This window comes from Artemia franciscana, chromosome 8, assembly GCF_032884065.1.
Source record: "Artemia franciscana chromosome 8, ASM3288406v1, whole genome shotgun sequence".
Lineage (NCBI taxonomy): Eukaryota > Metazoa > Arthropoda > Branchiopoda > Anostraca > Artemiidae > Artemia > Artemia franciscana.
The window spans coordinates 37,062,067-37,082,454 of NC_088870.1; the positions used below are offsets into that span (position 1 = coordinate 37,062,067).

At 35.7% G+C, this 20,388-nt stretch overlaps 1 protein-coding gene across 2 annotated transcripts in view; it reads right to left on the reverse strand.

Annotated features, from left to right (window-relative positions):
• Positions 1–20,388, reverse strand: part of LOC136030373 (RING finger and SPRY domain-containing protein 1-like) — a 227,843-nt gene that overhangs the window by 176,726 nt on the left and 30,729 nt on the right. For both annotated transcript variants that reach the window (XM_065709295.1, XM_065709296.1), the window contains exon 3: positions 9,335–9,497. In XM_065709295.1, the coding sequence (XP_065565367.1) occupies positions 9,335–9,497 (163 nt within the window). The remainder of the gene's footprint in view (positions 1–9,334; positions 9,498–20,388) is intronic.

Genomic DNA, 20,388 nt, shown 5'->3' on the forward strand with positions numbered 1-20,388 from the left:
GTGGGACACAGAGACACAACTACAATGGCGCGTAACTAATATGGCGCGTAACGACTTACGCGCGCGGGGGGCTTGGGGGGCGCGAAGCTAGTTTATATATATATATATATATATATATATATATATATATATATATATATATATATATATATATATATATATATATATATATATATATATATATATATATATATATATATATATATATACTTTCACATTTGGAGGTAAAGTATACTGGCATTGCTTTCAACATTAGTCAACTACAATTTTTCTCCATACTACGTATGGCCCAAAACCTCAGAAAAACAAATGGAAAATATAAAATTTGGGGCTATATATATACTTTCACATTTGGGGGTGAAGTGTAGTGAAATCGCTTTCAACATTTGTCAACTACAATTTTTCTCCATATTATGAAGTAAGAATTGTTTTCCTAACATATTTCCATCTCAAAAGTCCCAGGCTCTGGGCTTATACCAGTATATTTCCTAAACAAAGACAGCAGGCTCATAATTTTGGACATTGTTTATATGGGTTTAGATCATTGGGATTGGCTAATACTTAGAACTAGACTAATTGTCTAATCGTGAAATACTTCTGGTTCTTCACTATTTGAATTAAGACAGAAGGTAAAGGTCTAGAATAACTCAAAAGGATGCATGCTAGAACTAAAAAAAATACTGGAATAAAAAAAAAATGGTTAACTAAAATTCTCAGTTCATTATGAAGTAAGAATCGTTTTATTAATGTTTCCTTCTCAATAGTTTCAATTCTAGGCTTGTACCGAAACACATTTCATTGTTATTCTTGTTATCATTAATGAACCCAACGGAATATTATTAAGCGGAAAATTGTCGCGTTCTATGGCCAAAGGAAATAAGTATTTTGTATGAGTTTCAGAAAGCATTTCAAAGAATTCCAAACAAAAATTGTCAAAGAGACGTACAAAAAAAGAAAACTATAATTACTTCCTTCAAAATGTTTTCTACCTATAAATATCTAATGCTCCACAGAAGAAAAAGAAAAAGCTAATATGGGTCATTATCTAGCTTATTCAAAATAAAAAGGAAATGAAAGAGCCGGAAAAACTTGGATCGGAAATGTATTTCAGATGGCTACTGCTACAAACTGGCAGTAGAAAAACTTATGCCGGAATAGTATTCTAGGCTATTGTTAACCAATAAAAAAAAATAAGGACGCAATTCGTTCTTGATAAATGCTTTTATGCATACTAAAATCAGAAATAGACTTGACTTACTACGAATTATAACTTCCTATGAAATAAGATGAGTTATCTGCTAATAAACTAGACCATTTGGACTGGTCTCTAGCGTAAACTTTAACAGCATATTAACACAGGAGAGGTTTCATGGAGTAAAGGGTGAAAATTCGGTGTTGTTGGCCCACCCTGGAAACTTGGGCTATAAAGTAATTATAAGGAAACCATAGAAAAAAGAGCTGAACAGGGAAAAACCATGGAAAAAATGTGTGCTGCCCCATTATTGGCTGCCTGCCAATAGCTTTTTACCCTTATGGAATTAAGGGTGAAAATTCGGCGTTGTTTAACGACATACGAGTCTTTTTATACGCCTTGTAATTTATGACATGCGCGATTTCTAAGTCTTTTTATTGATTTGCCAAACAACTATTTAGCTTTCATTGGCAATGCATGCATCAATAAATGGAGAAAAGATTAGCTCATGTACAACTAAATAAATTTTAAAGCTAAAGTAAAATACGAAACTAAAGTACGTGCATGTTAACTAAAGCTAATTTGCCAACTAAAAGCTAACGCACAAAAGCTTTCGTACTTTTTGCCTGATTAACTCGTTCTACTGGTTTGTTAGAAATGTGGAAAAAAAGAAAGCCTTCGTCCAATCTATAAGTCCCGTCTTTCTAAGAAACCTTAAGATAGACCTAACAGACCTTTGCTATTTATTGATACTGTGGTGATATTTACAGATATATTTACTGATTGATTTATTAATATGTTTTCCCCCATTAACTGATGAATCGAAGTCACTGATAGCTCTGTAGTTACAAAGCAAGTAAAAGACTTATAAAAGCTAGAGAAAGTTATGATAACCAAAACCGAATTTTAACTCTAAAATGGAACATTGCTTTGAAACTTGAAAGCTACGAGCCTGATTTTTTCTGATTTTTGAAAAAAGGGAGAAAATCCCCATAGAAGCGATGGAATCTTAGGAAAAATCGTACCATCAGATTTAGCGAATCAAAGAACGCTACTGTACAGTTTTCAAGCTCGTATCTGCTCTTTTCTTATTTAATTTATGAATGTTTCCCAAATCATACCCGGGCTTAACCAAGATATAATTTGAAGTACGGGTCCCTTTAATTCCTGATTAAATGCTTTTAAAATGTATAAATCAGTAATTTTACGTTGATTCGAACCGTCCTACGTTTAAATTTGCAATATCAATTTTGAATAAAATTTGAATATACTTAAAAAATTGGCTGTGAAAAGTGACTTTTGTAAATTTTTTTGTTAATATTACTATTAAATAATTTTGGTTGGATGAAAAGAAGTATTATTGTTAGTATTGATGGAAATTCTATGAATCTTTGGATCTTGTACATAACTGAAGCCATCACAGCCTCTACAAGAGGATTTTCTTATCGATATATACATTAAATACATCTCTTTAAATATATTAAAGTACTTCATACAAATAGAAAAAGAAAAATAACACCATTTAAAATTTCTGAAAACTAAGTTATCAGTAGTATTTGCCATCCCAAAGAAGTTTCCTGGCGGAGCTGATGATGACCTGCCTTGCATTTTCCACCTCTGCACTGGTAGATGGGAGTGTAACAGTTTAGCTGTAGAGAGATAATTTAATTGATTCCTAGTCCCGCCCTACCTCTTTCAATATTTAATTGAAACCTCATGAAGAGTAAGCAGTTTGTCCATTAAACTGTTCTTTTTAGGAATCTACCCTACCCTTACCATAAAAAATTACTCACCCCCTCTCATTATACCTGATAAACAATTATAATCACCAAACGTAGCCTAATTTCATTACAAATAAAGCAAATCAACTCGGTTGAATCCAGTACTGCGACTGTGTGGCATTACTTCATTACTTAATTTGCAACTGGGAAGCCTAAAATATATTGATACTTGTAAATCAATTAGCTTCTCGGAATTTTAAATTGATTCCAAATTCGTTCTCTTTGGGATAAAGTCGTAGTTTGGTACCCTAAAATGGCAGAGAACAAGACTTTCTCCTGACCTAGTCTGAATAGTCACTTAAAGAATAGCTTTAGATTCACGTTTTAATGAGCTCCCTCCCGATTATCTCGGACCTTCGATTTGATACAATCACCCCTTGGAAAAATACAAAACAAATAAACATGCATCGACGATATTTCTTCTGAAAAAAAAAGCGCAAATCCACACTTTGAAGATTAGAGCTTGAAACCTCTATGGTAAGGTTCTCTGATATGATGTATCTAATAAACAGATTGTCAAAAAGATCGCTTGCTTTTTTGGGGGTGTTTCCCATTTTTTTTCAAAAATCAGGCTCATTTTCTCCGATTTTTGGTTTTTTAGTAACAATAAACTGAAAGAATTTTATATATTTAGAATCAGCATAAAAAGCCAATACTGCCGATGTAACAATTGTCATGAGAATTCCGTATTTAGTTTTGGTGAATATTGGTCACTTTTCTACTTCCAGTTTTTTTTTTCACAAACTATTTGATAAGATTTTCTTATGACGAAATTTTTGCTGAGTCTGTTCATTGTGCTGCGAGAGCAACACTTTGGTTATGTCCCTTTTTTTTCCTATGCCACCGATCTCAGCTTATTCCTGGAAACTGGTAAGGGTCTAACCTGTGCGGTTTTTACGGAAAGTGTGGACCTCAGGCCGGATTGATGAATATGACATTATATTTTGGAAAGCTCCACAGAACTCTTGCCTGGGGCCAAAAAGGATGGTTTTTGCTTGTCCACGAGCCAGAGCCTATGGTGTGCGAAGTGAAGTGGAGCTATATAGCCTTTGTCAGAGAGGAGTATCTGAAGTTGTGCAGCCAAGCTTTCGTTTCATCAAACCATGTTTCTGCTTTCGAATGGAAGGCTCCGTTCTAGCAGGCACGCAGGCAGGTACCACTTTCAAATTGAAGATGGACTAAAATCTATAAGTGTTAAATATATGAGGCAGTTACCCGGCTCCACAGCCAATATATCTTCTTTGAGTGATAAATAGAAAATTTTACAGAAGCGAAAAAACGGCATTTTCCCACGGGTCCGAAAGTACTGCCGTGATTTTGGCTGGGTTTATCATTTGTTTTTTCGGACTTGGGATTGAGGTAGAGAAATGTTATCAGATGTACCTCTTAAACTTTAAAAGTTCTGTCATTGCTAAAGAAATTGGAGCTTATCCTTTGCTCCTTTCTAAGTGGTCACGTTAGAAGGTTGGCCTACGGCAAAAAAAAATCAACTTTTGAACTAAGACGGATAGAATTTTTTTCGACGGCAATCGATATCTCTTGATGAGCTGATCGAAGCATATGTCATCCATTTTTTGGTACAAAAATTTCTTCATGAGATATACTAGTTTGAAAATTTCAAGGGGTTGACAACTTCAGTAGTAGGGTACACACGGAACCCAAAAATAAGCCGATACCAATTGTGAGACATGTAGGGGACTTGTAAGGAAAGGTCGGCTGTTAGCTCATAATCATCTTCGGCAGTGAGTGGTTTGCAAATTTTGCTATTTAGTGTACCTATTATTTGTTTCCAGTGTATTTGATGGTAAAACCGAGTTGGTTCCAGTGGTAAGACATGTAGGGGACTTGTAAGTAATAATCGTCTGTTAGGCTACAATCATTTTTAGTGAAGAAGGGTTTGTAACTTTTGCTAGTTTGTGTAGCCTACCCATACTCACTGTAACCTAGAATTAATTGTTTACGCAACGGGTACAAACGATAACGTAAAACAACGAGGCAATTTCGTAATAATTAATAGTGTCATCTATGGTATTTTGATCCTATCTGTAAAAAGTTACAGATAGCTTTATAATACCAACTAGATTATATAAGATATTGTTCCAAGTCTTGATCCGTCACGATATCTACGATTGAAAAGGATAAAGTTCAACTGGCTGCGAAGTCAATTTAGTCCCTCCGTTCGATATTCTTTAGTCTTTGTTGTTTTTTCAACACTGAGGAATAGCCTTTTAGCATGTGATCTCAGGCAACGTAGGTCTAGTTTTAATTTAGTTGAATAGGACAATAAAAGCAAAGAGAGTTAATTTAACAGTTGGGTAGTAAGTTTAAATTTTTTTTTCTCTTTCACTATTCTATTTTTTTAGTGTCTGAATATATATAAGGAATTTATGTTCGAGAGGGGGGGAATTGTCCTGTTTTGAAAGAGATACATTTTACATGGCCATTATAAAATCAAAACGTGGTATCTATGCAGACAGAATTATTTTGAGTATCTCTACTCCTTCTGTAAACTATTCTAAGGAGTAGACAACTGCATGAAGACAATTCTACGTCTGCTATGATGTACGTAATAAATCTTAAAGTAATAAATCTTCCTGTAATTTTAGCTTGAGTTTGATTTTCTTTTAAGATTAAATGCATAATAATTAAATATATTATTGACGAAATAAATTGATCCCTTTACTAGGAGTCCTTGTCGTTTAAAATTTACTATATTTTGTTTCATTTTCCATGCAATTTAATTGCTCTTTGTATTTGAGAGTTTTTTTCCTAAAAGTAATTGAAAATAAACTTATTCCTTACAAAAAATGTCCTGAAATATATTCCCTGTCAACCAACCACCATTGATATTTTGGCGTTTGCCCCCCCCCCCCCCCCCCTCTTGAAAATTTTCTGCCGGCGCCCTTGACTATTAGTGAAACATACATCGCTATTAGCGAAAGCTAATAAAAAAGAACCATTTCGTTCTTGATAAATGCTTTTTAAACGCATAGTGCCACTTCTGGTACCAGAAACGTATAATCGTGACGAAAATTAGGTCATGAGATTGAGATGAAGACTGATGAGCATTTCAAGCTCCTATCAATATACATGAGCAATTTTTAATTCTTCCGTGAACATTTGCCAGGAATGTGTGTTAACTTGCTTGATTTTCGCCCAGGCGAACTGGAAGCAGTTTGTTCTTGATAAATGCCTGATAAATGCAGAAGGCCAATTCTTGTACCAAAAACTTATAGTAGTAACGAAAACTACGCCACGAGATTTACATGAACATTGATGGACATTTGAAGCTCCCATCAATAAAAATATACACTTTGAAATTTTACCAGAAACATTTTTCATGAGTATGTGTTTAATTGTTTGATTTGTCCCGCCTGGGTGATCATACTGAACCGTTGGGCTTAAAAAGTCGGGAGAAGATTCATTCAAATGGGAAAATTCTAATGTGTTTTTAAACAACAAGTACCACATTACATACGTATGCAAAAGATTTTAGGTGGGATTTCCTTGGCAGAGAGGGGGAACCTAAGGCCACAAATACTGCATGTTTAGGCCCGAATTCTTAAACTTGCCATGAGAGGTCATTCTAAGAAATGTGTAGGAGGAACTAATCCACGACGTTCTTTATTTTCGAAGAGTATATTTGGACTAAGCGTACAAATGGGTATATTAGCATCCTCTTAATGCACTGTAGTGAAAAGTTGAATTAAGATTGGAGACCGTGAGTTTAATGGAGGCAACAGTCTTCCTAATATTTCTGAAAATCTGATTTTATTTTGTAAATTAAATAAATCTAAATTAGTCTTGATTCCAGAAGCATTGTATTAGAAAATTTAAACTTATAATATAAGCCGTAATTTAATTGATTGAATTTAAATAGAGAATTTAGCATAGAGTGAAGGGGCGAGGAGGCAATAGCCCTTTTCTTATTAAAAAAAAAAAAAAACCTGATAATGATATAAATAAAAATAGAAACTAGTTTAAAAGACATTATCATTTTCAAAAGAAAACAAATAGTAACATTAACATGTAAGCTTGAGGATGGTTGGGTGGGGGCCACATACTAAAGTTTGACTTTTTTCTCAAAACTTCAAGATTGAATACGCTGAGACATATTTAGAGAATAAAACAAATTGTTTGTCACAATACATCATATGCCTAAGGGCTTGTTTAATAGTATTTTCTTAAACAAAAGAGATCTTTAACAATTTTTTTATTTAATTAAAAAAATCTAATTCCAATTTAATTAGACATTCAAACTAACAATTAAATGAAACATAACAATAAACTATGCTTAAGTAATCGTTGAAACATTCACTATAGATGCATGGGAACAAAAAAAATGAAAAATATTTAACCTAAAATTAAACATAATTATAACATCAAATTGCATTTAAATTAACGTATAAACATTAAAAAGATTTGAATTAATCATTAATAAAACTTAATTTAATTTAAAGTTTTATTTTTTATGTTTTCAAAACTTTTAAACAATGAGATATTTTTAACAATAAAAAAAAGATCAAGTACTTTGAAAGGCAAGTGGTAAATATAACGCTTGCAATTACCAAGAGCCTATATTTGTTACACTGGAAAACGTTCACAGGAAAACGATTATAAAACTTTAAGGTAAAAATTACGGACAGGGTTAAAGGGACCGAAGCCTCCTAAGACATATGATAATTCGCTTTGCTTCAAGTTTTAATATCACTCTTCATTCTAATTTCAAAAACTTAATTCTGTGTTTAATTCAAGAGTAAAGTAAAGTTTTTATTCTTATTTACTCGTACCAGCAGGATATTTCATGAAATCCGCTAGAAAATGTCAATATTTGTCAGTTGAAAATTCTGACTTATTGTCAATTAAATTAATTTGACCAAGTTTTTACTCCCATGTGATTTTAGCTCACTTACTACTCAATGCTAGTAAATACTTTATTTAATAGAAATAGAAGTTCGAAATAGGGGCTGGGTAGCAATGAGGTAGAAAATGAAGTTCTGATAACCATATGATACTAAATCTGGGAATGACAAGGGTTACGGCTATTGATAACCGATCAACTGCCAAACTCAGAGAACTTCTATCGTCCTACAATTATGAAACCCCATAGTAAATCCTATGAAAATCTGGAGATACATTACAACAAATTTAATGGAGAAATAAAATTATCATAATAAGACTGAAATTAGTAGAGATTTATACCGCGTGAAAGGGTTTGACTACCCTCTGCAACCTGGCATACATCTCGGAGCACCACTTGCTCCACCATACTTGACAAACTTTAACCACCGAAGTCACACCGGAAGCCCCTCCGTCGCGCGGCAACGTGCCAACTGGCATCACAATTTTTGAGAGTAGGTAACCCCACAACCAAATCTGAACATTCGAGGAAATGTTCTAAAGACGACAGGGCTAGTTGGTCTGTTGTTTATAGTGAGTGATATAAAGGGACACAGAATTGGATGGAGTAGAAAGAAAAAGTAGAAAGAAAAAAAAAATTATCTAAGGTTACTTCTTTTCTTCTTTTAAGAAGGTTGTATTTGTAGGCCGGTTGTTAAGTATTTCATGATTATCAGGAACAAATTTGAATCATAAACTTAAAAGTTTTAATATTGGAATTATTGGATAGGTTATTTCAATCAATTGCAATTGATTTTCAGTAACGATAACCATTTACAATAGATCTCAATAAGCATACCCACCGCGATGGACTTCACAGGTTGGTTGCAAAACTTGAAGATGCGTATTTTTTTCTTCTGTTTTTTTCTTTTTTCTCGTTTTTTGGTAGAAATAAAAACAAGAATAATGCCACTTTTGCTTACAACCAACTAAATTACATCTCTGGTTAAGAACGTAAAAATATCCAGATTCTTTGCTTCTTGGTCGACTACCAGGCTCAAGAAAAGAGGGTTGACAGTGTAATAGTAAAAATACATCCTGTATTTATAATTTTGCTAGTGATTCGAGCCGATAGACCTATCTAGCCAGTCCAAAGATGCAAACATTTTCTATATCTAGGCCAAGATACTACCCATTCCCAGCCACTTGATGTACGACACCCTGCAACGCTCTGCAAAGTCACATACCACCCTCCTTCGCCACGCTCTACCATACATGAGCATAATTAACCCTAAAATTGAGATGAAGATGGCAAAATATAGATTTTTGTGCTGTGTCATAAAAACACCTCAGTGGATGATTAGAAAAATCTTTGTTCTGAAAACTAGCATGGAAATTCGAATATAGTTTGTACTTTGCACTAGTTTACAGTTGATAAATACCAACTTCCTTCCCCCAATTTCTCTCCAATATACATGGCCTACATAAACTAAAACATTGTCATAGTAAAAGGCAGGCTTACTTTAGATGGAAGGGGACAACTTTCAATTATGAGGCTTATCACGGCAGGTCCCAGTTCAGATTCAGCAGGCACGACTTCAACAAGAGAATAGAGCACTAGAAACCATCCACTGGGAGTTGATGCGATCTGTTCCAAAACTTGCATAGAATCGGACGAAACATTACTAAAATAAAGATGTATCTATTTATTAGAGTCAAGACAGAAGAGAGGAGGGGGGTCCAAGTTGCCCGCTGGTGGGAACTCAGCCTAGTGCTACATTTTTTATACGTAGAAAACTAGATCTCATTTATTATAATAATATAATTTAAAATAAAACCGAATCACAAGAACACTACCCAAATTAATGCTTCAAAAATATTATGACGTCATTTTTCTACTCAGTAAAAAACTAGAGACCCAAAGGAATGTGCTATCAAAAGTTTGAGAAACTTCATAGAATGCAATTCAAGATAATAATAACACAAGAAAGCAAAGGACTTCGTTTTCAATATCCAAAGCCATATCAAAAGCCAATTCAACTCATTACTAAATAAACAAAACAAGAGCTAAGAGCTCATATGGCAATTGTGAAGAGGCCAAAAGAGCCAAGAGCTCTAATGGTATGAGCTCTAGCGAAATTCTAAGAAACAATAGATTGGTTTTAAAGGAAAACCAGAAGCTTAGTGCCGGTCGGTATTTAAACTAAGAGCTCTGAGACACGAGGTCCTTCTAAATATCAAAATTCATTAAGATCCGATCACCCACTCGTAAGTTTTTCTAATTTTTCCTCTTCCTTCACCCCCCCCCCCGGCTGGTCGAATCGGGGAAAACGACTTTATCAAGTCAATTTGTGCAGCTCCCTGACACGCCTACCAATTTTCATCGTCCTAGCACAACCAGAAGCGCCAAACTCGCCAAAGCACTAAACCCCACCCCCTAACTCCCCCAAAGAGAGCGGATCCAGGACGGTTACATCAACTCTGTATCTACGACATTTGCTTATTCTACCCACCAAGTTTCATCCCAATTTTTCCACTCTAAGCGTTTTCCAAGCTTTCCAGTTACCCCTCCAACTCTCCCAATGTCAAAAGATCTGGCCGGGATATGAAATAAGAGCTCTGAGACATGAGTTCCTTCTTTTTCCAAATTACCCCCCCCCTGCTCACCCAAAGAGAACGGATCCGTTCCAATTATGTCAATCACGTATCTATAACTTGTGCTTATTCTTCCCATCAATTTTCATCCCGATCACTCCACTCTAAGCATTTTCCAAGATTTCCAGTTTCCAAGATTTCTGTTTCCCCCCGCCAATCCCCTATGTCTTCGGATCCGATTCGAATTGAAAATGGAGCATTTCACACATAAGATCCTTCTATATATCAGGTTTCTTTAAGATCCGATCATCCATTCGTATAATAAAGATACCTCAATTTTCACGTTTCCAAGAATTCCGGCTTCCCCTCCAAATCCCTAAATGTTGCCGGATTTGGTCGGGATTTAAAATGAGAGCTCTAAAACACAAGATCCTTCTAAATATCAAATTTCATTAAGATTTTCAATGTAAATTTAGATGTAAAATAGCAGCTGAACTTGCCTACAAAAATTTACTGATAGTAAAGAGGAAAAGTCTGTGCTCTACAGCAGTAATAGGTCTATTGGACTATAACCTTGAAGATCATATTCACACTTTCCCATCTAACTCACTTGCTGGGGTTCCCCATGCACCCGAACCAGCTCAAAAGCACCCAGTTTCATAGAATTTCATTGAAGCACATAGTTCCAATTTGGCTACTAGATGGACAGAACCCTATAATCAACAGTTGAACACAGGCATTTCCTTCTGTAAAATATTGTTTTCTAAAAAAAAAGTTCCTATTTCTTTCATGACGTCATAAAAACGTCACGATCCCAAGATAATAAGATAAGGTTAAGTTTTCACCTTTTTGAACTGATTCTGAAAAGATTATATATTCAAAACTCCAAATAAAGAATTGACAATTAAAAATGATACCATTTGTAGCGAAAAAATATGACACGTTTTGTAAAACATTATGGAATCTGAGATGACACAAAAAGCACATTTTCGGTAAAAATATGACACTCCTTGAAACAAATTTGGCAGGCCTGCTCAAAAGCAGATACTTGTTGTTGTACAGAAAAATTGGATGAAAACCGTTATATTTCGTCTAACATTGGATATACGAGTCCACAACGATCGAGGGGGGTATATGTTTATGGGAAAAACTTAACTCCGATGTTTAATTCGAACTTCGAAAAATTTTACTTCGAACCATTTGGTTTACTTCGATGATGATTTCTTTTATAATATTAATAAATGGGTCCCGGCGGCTTCACCACCAGGCCCCAGCATGGCAAGCGACAGGCTTCTATATATATGGATTCTCATTGTCTCTTGTGTTCTGGGTCCCGGCAACGCTATGTCATTTTTGGATTGAATTGATGACGTAAATTGGACATTCCTAATCTGGCCCTTTCTCTTTGAGCCGCAAGCCTGGTTTTGCGTTGCTCTGGTGTTCCCTTTTTGGTGACATTGTAGGATAATTATACTTGCATTGCTTTTATAATACAGCGACACGCCTTCTTTTTTTACTATCTCTATTGGCCGCAAGCCTGATTTCGCGTTGCACACCGTCATTTATAGATTTTTATCTTTTATTACAGTTTTTTTCCTTTTTTATTTTTTTTGTATATACTTTTTGACGCCATATTTTAGTTTTTTTCTTTTTTAGTTTTTTCTTTTTTAGTTTTTTCTTTTTAATTTTTTTTCTTTTTTCTTTTTTTCTTTTTGTTTTCTTTTTCTTGTTTAGTTTTTTTCTTTTGTTTTAGTTTTTTATTTTTTTATTTTTTAGTGTTTTCTTTTTTTAGTTTTTTTTTTAGCTTTTTTTGTTTTTTTTTCTTTTTTCATTTTACTTTCATTTTTTGTTTTTTTTTTAGCTTTTCCTTTTTTTAGTTTTTCTTTTATTTTTTATTTTTTCTTTTTAGTTTTTTTCCTTTTTTTATGTTTTTTTCTTTTTTCAGTTTTTTTTTATAGAAGATAGTTTTTAATTTTTTTTAAGTTTTTTTAGTTAGTTTTTTTTATATATTGACGTCATACTTAGTGACAGACAGACGGACGGACAAACGGACAGTACATTTTTGTATATGTAGATGACCCAAATATGACAACCAGGGCCAGATTTATAGCTTAGACGCTTCTAGATCCAAGCGTTTTCGCTGCTCCTTTTTTGCAAGATTTCTGGAGAAATCCTCAAAAATTCGAGGATAGTGGAAGTCCTAAACAGGACGCAACTGATGAACCAAAAGTAGTGAGAAACAGAGGTGATACCAAATAGTATATAAGTGGCCACGGATAAGTATACAAGTAATGAGCCAAAAGTAATGAAAAAAAAGCGATATCGAACATTATATAAGTGACCACGGATAAGTATATAGGTAATGAGCCAAAAGTAACTAGACCTACGTTGCCTGGGCAACGTGAAGTGTTGCGGCAACCTTTTTCCGGCTTTGCCGATTAAAGTGTTGCGAGAGCAACACTTTGGTTTTGTTTCTTCGCTATCGGTTAAATGCTGAAGTTGTCAAAACTATCAAAGCTTTCAAAACGGCATATTCAAAGAAGAACACAATCAGTAATCACATGATCAAATTCTTCAGCGTTGAAAAAACAACAGCAAAAGAATATCGGAAAAAGGGACTAAATTGAGTTTGCAGCCAGTTGAACTTTATCCTTTTCAATCGTAGACATCGTGACGGATGGAAACTTGGAACATTATCTTATATAATCTAGTTGGTATTATAAAGGTATCCGTAACTTTTCAGGATCAAATACCATAGATGTGCACCAATTTGCACAAATTTGTAGCCCCTCATGAACCTCCTCTAGCAACCCATTCTTGCTTACAAGTCCCTCTTCCGTGAGAGACAAAGAATAACACAATCAGTAATCAGATGATCAAAGGCTATTCCTCAGGGTTGGAAAAAAAAAATATTGGAAGAAGGGACTAAATTGACTTTGCAGCCAGTTGAACTTTATCCTTTGCACACCATAGGCTCTGGCTCGAGGACAAGCAAAAACCATCTTTTTTGGCCCCAGGCAAGAGTCGTACGGAGCTTTCCAAAATATAATGTCATATTCATCAATCCGGCCCGAGGTCCACACTAACAGCCGATTATTACTTACTAGGCCCCTAAATGTCACTTTGCAGCCGGTTGAACTTTATCCTTTTCAATCGTAGACATCGTGACGGAAGGAAACTTGGAACATTATCTTATGTAATCTAGTTGGTATTATAAAGCTATCTGTAACTTTTCAGGATCAAAATACCATCAGGGACCCATAAATTTCCTGTAATGACTCGCCATCCAGGATCGCTTATTATTGGATGGCGAGTCATTACAGGAAATTTATGGGTCCCTGATTCGATAGATGTGCACCAATTTGCACAGATTTGTAGCCCCTCGTGAGCCTCCTCTAGCAATCGATTCTTACTTACAAGTCCCTCTCCCGGGATATACATCCAAGTTCACCGGAAACAAATAATGGGTACACCAACTAGCAAAAGTTCCAAGCCCCTTGTCGCTGAAGTCATTGTAGCCTAACAGCCGATTATTACTTACAACTCCCCTACATGTCTTACAATCGGGAACCAAGTTGTTCTTACCATCAATTACACCAGAAACAGATAATAGGTAAACCAATCAGCAAAAGTTGCAAACCCCTCATTGCCAAAGATGATTATAAGCTAATAATCGACTGTTGCTTGGAAGTCCCCTACATATCTCACAATTGGTATCGGCCTATTTTTGGTTCAAGTGTGTACCTTACCACTGAAGTTGTCAACCCCTTGAAACTTTCAAACTGGTGTATGTCATGAAGGAATTTTTTTAACAAAAAATGGATGACATATACTTTGATCAGCTCATCAAGGTCTATCGATTGTCATTGAAAAAAAAAATTCTATCTGTCTTAGTTCAAAAGTTGACTTTTTTGCCGGAGGCCAACTTTCTAACACCACCACTTAGAAAGGAGCAAAGGATAAGCTCTAATTTCTTTAGCAATGAGAGAACTTTTAAAGTTTAAGAGGTATATCTGATACCATTTCTCTATTGCAATCCCAAGTAGAAAAAAAAGAATGGTAAAGTCAGCTGAAATCACGAACAGAAATGGCTAGAAACAATAGATGGCAGCACTTTCGGACCCGTGGGAAAATCGCACTTTTTTGTTTCTGTAAATTTTTCTATTTATCACTCAAAGAAGATATATTGGCTGTGGGGCCGGGGAACTACCGCATATATTTAACACTTATAGATTTTAGTCCATCTTCAATTTGAAACTGGTGCCTGCCTGCTTGCCTGCTAGAACGGAGCTTTCCACTCGAAAGCAGAAACAAGGTTTGATGAAACGAAAGCTTGGCTGCACAACTTCAGATACTCTTCTCTGACATAGGCTATATAACTCCACTTCACTTCGCACACCATAGGCTCTGGCTCGAGGACAAGCAAAAACCATCCTTTTTGGCCCCAGGCAAGAGTTCTACGGAGCTTTCCAAAATGTAATGTCATATTCATCAATCCGGCCTGAGGTCCACACTTTCCGTAAAAACCGCACAGGTTAGACCCTTACCAGTTTCCAGGAATAAGCTGAGATCGGCGGCATAGGAAAAAAAAAAAAAAAAACGGGACAAAACCAAAGTGTTGCTCTCGCAACACAATGAAAAAGAGAGGTGATACCGAACAGTATATAAGTGGCCAGGGACAAGTATATAAGTAATGAGCCAAAAGTAATGAAAAAGAAAGGTGATACCGTACAGTATATAAGTGGGCACAGAATTCCTATGTTGTTTTAAAATCCCTTTTCTGTCAATGGTTAGAACGAGTGAGCGCGGCGAGGGAATGCACGAGGCACTTTAACTATAAATACCACCAGTCCAGTTTCCCTTAATAAAAAATAATTCGCTGACAATTTATTGTGCACTCTGGCATTGTGTGCCCTCAGGCCCAGGCCTAGTGGGCCTATTGGTAAATACAGGCCTGATGACAATAGAACCATGAAATGAATAATAAACAAAAATTACAAGAAGAAATTGATAATGCGCATTCGAGGATTGCTTATAATATTTTTACTGAATTGGATTTTAGATAGCTTGGAAATGCTTAACTGAATTGGATGACTTTGAAGCCTACCCCACTGTCAACCAAATATTTGCATGACGCGACCTACAGTCTGCACAGTTTAAATTCATTGTAATAAGACAATTTTATTTTAAATATCTTCTATTTCTGTGTTCTTTATTTTCTAATTCAGTATTTGGCCACTTTTAAAAACTTCTTTATAGCTGTGCTTTCCCAGAAGAGGAGAAATGTTTCGTGGGTCAGCCTTTTTCTTCAAATTTAAACAAAAATTAGTTGAATACAGGTCGAGATGCAGTTAGTGTAGGTCCTAAATTACAGGCTTTCCCCACTGGAAAAAAAGATTATTTAAACACGATTCGCAATTATCAATCTAACAAAGAAGTTAATTTAACTGGTTTATATAAATCGACAATTGAACTACAAATTGTGGAAGAGCAAAATTTACAAGCCCGTAATCCAAAGCCAATAATCCATCAAAACCAACATTCCTTCAAAATACACGATCAAAACCACGATCTTACTTTTCTAATGAATCTGCTGGATCACCATTCTCATCATCTACGTTATCAATTGAAAGGAAAAATATTGAATATTTAAAAATAAAAAATTATGAATTTACAATACAGCTTATTCGTGGGAATTGCCACGGTTTCTTTTAGAGAGAGAACGAGAACGATATATATATATATATATATATATATATATATATATATATATATATATATATATATATATATATATATATATATATATATATATATATAAAAATAAGTTGTATGTGTGTTATGTCTGTCGAGTGACGTCATGTCATCATGTCGTCATGAAGTTAGTTGTCGCCATGTTTGTTATGACGATGACGTCATTAAAGGTATTTAAGAAATTCGTTCAAAGAGAAATTTTTAATTGTAAGAAGATCGTGGACGGAAAAATATTTAATTGTAAAATGACTGAAGAACCTACAATGGCAACAGTCGAGGAAGCTGCTCAAAGAGTCTATGCCAAAAAACCTGCTGCTGATAGAGAGAGTAAGAAAAGAAAGCGTGCCGAGGAATCACAAGAACAGCAAGAAAACAGGCTTGCGGCTGATAGAGAAAGTAAGAACAGAAAGCGTGCCGAGGAATCACAAGAGCAACATGAAAACAGGCTAGCGGCTTCAAGAGATAATGCCAGATTAGGAATGTGCAATTTCCGTCAACGAAGGCGTGTCGAGGAACTACCAGAGCAACGCGAAACCAGACTTGCTGCTAAAAGAGAAAGTGAAAAAGGAAGGCGTGCCGAGGAATCACAAGAGCAACGTGAAAATTATCGTATTGCATTCAGGTACAGCCTAGTCAATGATTATAGTAGATGTGTTCAAATCGGGACTATGTCTAAAATTTGTCCCTACTGCAAGGCCTTGAAATTTAATGGTGAAACAATGGGAATGTGTTGCGCCTCAGGAAAAGTCAAACTTCCTCAACTGGCTGCATCCCCCGAGCCATTGAAGACTTTGCTTACTGGAACTACGTCATAATCTAAGCGTTTTTATCAAAATCAGAAAAATAACTCATGTTTCCAGATGACGTCGTTTGGTGCCCAAATCGAAAATCCAGATCAATTTATGCCTACTTTCAAAGTAAAAGGGCAAATTTACCATAGAGCAGGGTCCCTTCTAACATTCTCAGGGGAGAATCATAAATTTTTACAATTGTACTTCATCAGTGATAGAAATTCTGAATTGAATGCACGTTGCGAAATTTCTCCCGACGTTGAAAAGACAATCGTTTCCCAATTGCAACATCTTTTCCACGAAAATAATAATTTTGTGCATCTGTTCAAAACAGCCATGGATTTGATGCCTACTGGTACGCCTAAAATTGTTATTTCCGCTGACAAAACGCCTCCTGGCCAACATGTGCGTAGATACAATGCTCCAACTATCGACGAAGTGGCAATCGTTATGGTCGGTGATCAGTTTTTATCTCGAGAACGCTCAGTTGGAAAGAATTGCTGAAACTCATCGATGCTACGATGCCCTACAATATCCTATCAGTTTTTGGGATGGAGCCGACGGCTATCACTTTAATATTAAATCGATAAATCCAGACACTAACAAAGAAATGAATAAGAAATGCAGTGCAATGCATTATTATTCCTATAGACTAATGGTTCGGCAGGATGAAGACAATTACATTTTAAAATGCCGTCAATTGTTTCACCAATACATCGTTGATATGTATCAAAAATTGAATCAGAACGTTTGCTATTTGTCGGTCTGAATCAGACCTAGCTCCGCTCTGAACAATACATTCATTTGCGAGATGCAGTTGTAAATGACGGTAATACCACAAACGTTGGAAGATTAACGATTTTACCTTCGTCATATGCTAGAAGTCCCCGTCATATGCATGAATACGCTCAAGATACTATTGCGTATGTTCGTCTCTATGGTCGTCCAGATTTATTTATTACATTTACATGTAATCAATCTTGGGACGAGATACAGTAGCTTTTACTTCAAGGACAATCGGCGGTTCATAGACATGACATTACGGCCCGTGTCTTCCGGCAAAAGTTGAAATCAGTGATAAACTATATAGTAAAACTTGAAGTGTTTGGGTCAGTGCGATGCTGGATGTACTCAGCGGAATGGCAAAAACGAGGATTGCCACACGCACATATACTAATCTGGCTACATTATAAAATTACTTCTAACGAAATTGATGATGTGATTTCCGCTGAAATACCTGATTAAAATGTCGATAAGGGGTTATATGATATTGTTGTAAAAAATATGATACATGGACCTTGCGGTGCACTGAACGAAAATTCACCATGCATCGCCAAAGGAAGGTGCACAAAGCAGTATCCTCGACTTTTAGTACCCAACACAATTACTGGCAATGATAGTTACCCACAATATACAAGAGGATCTACTGAAGATGGCGGTAAAACAGCAATAATAAAGAAGCGTAACGGTACCACCATCGAAGTAGATAACCAGTGGGTTGTTCCACATTTCCCATTATTATCAAAAACATTTAATGCACACATAAATGTTGAATACTGTAACTCCATAAAGGCAATCAAATACATATGTAAATACGTCAACAAAGGCAATGACATGACAGTTTTTGGCTTGCAGTCCGAAATCAAAGATATCGACGAAATCGTACAATATCAGGCTGGAAGATACATAAGCAGTAATGAAGCTGTTTGGCGAATTCTTTCATTTCCGAAACATGAGCGTAGTCCAGCTGTTGTTCACTTAGCGGTACATTTACAAAATGGTCAACGTGTTTATTTTTCGGAATCCAACGTGCAACAAAGAGCCCTGAATCCACCGGATACAAAGTTAACTGCTTTCTTTTCGCTATGCAAAAATGATTCTTTTGCAAAAAAAAACTGCTGTCTTCGTATTACACGTGGAATACTAAAAATAAAGTATTTGAACGTCGAAAACAGGGTAAGTCAGTCGACGGCCAACCTACCATCTTCAAAGATACCACGATAGGAAGACTCTACACCATTCACCCCAATCAACATGAATGCTTCTTTCTACGCCTGCTTTTGGTGAATGTACCCGGTCCGACGTCCTTTGAGCATTTGAGAACTGTAAACGGTACTATACATGACACTTACCGTAGTGCAAGCCAAGCTCTGAATTTATTGGAGAATGACCAACACTGGGATAACTGCATCAATGACGCGTGCGAAACGTCAAACTCCAAGTCAAATTCGTGCATTGTTTGGAATCATACTAACAACTTGCTCTCCTTCAGCTTCTACAGAGTTATGGGAAAAATATAAATCGAAAATGTCCGAAGACTTTTGATTTTACATCAAAATCCCAATGACTTTTGATTTTACATCAGAAATTTATAACTACACTTTAGTTATTATAGAAGATTTGTGCGTATGTATGGCAAACAAACCTCTTCAGGATTTGGGAATGCCTTCACATAATCGTACCGCTGCTGTTTCGACATGTGTAGAATTGGATCGTGAACAAAGTTAAAGTACGAGTGATCTATTGTCGTATGTACAAAATAACGTTTCCAAGTTAACGTCGGAACAAAAAGACATTTATGATACGATAAAGCATTGTGTCGATAACAACGTTGGAGAATATTTTCTTTTTGAAACTCTTGGCATCAATTCGATCAAAAAATGATATAGCGTTGGCAATTGCGTCGTCCGGAATAGCCGCAACGTTGCTGCCTGGTGGAAGAACTCCTCATTCTGCTTTGAAATTGCCTCTGAATTTGCAATCTACAGAAACTCCCACGTGCAATATTTGAAAAATCATCTGGGATGGGTAAAGTCTTGCAGCAATGCAAACTTATTATTTGGGACGAGTGCACAATGGCACACAAAAAATCGCTCGAGGCTCTGGATCAATGTTTGAAAGATTTGCGAGGGAATTCGAAACCCTTTGGCAGCACATTAATATTGCTTGCGGGAGATTTCAGGCAAACATTACCTATAATACCTAGATCAACCCCTGCAGACGAAATGAATGCTTGCCTGAAAATTCTAATTTATGGGCACACGTAAAGACATTAAAATTAACTACAAATATGCGTGTCCGATTGCAAAGCGATGACTCTGGTAAAACATTTTCAGATCAATTGCTGGCAATTTGAAACGGAAAGCTCCCAGTACTCAATTTTAGGACGTATACAACTACCTGCTGAATTCTGTAATTTAGTGACGTCCAAAAATGAATCGATTCAAAAAGTATTTCCGAATATTCTAAACAATTATAAAAACAATAAATGGCTACGTGAAAGAGCGATTTTTGCACCCAAAAATAGAGACGTCCACGAAATCAACAATATTGTTTTAACCAAGATTCGAGACCAGGCAGTCCTTTACAAGTCAGTCGACACAGTTTTGGAACCAAATGAGGCGGTTAATTATCCATCTGAATTTTTAAATTCCGT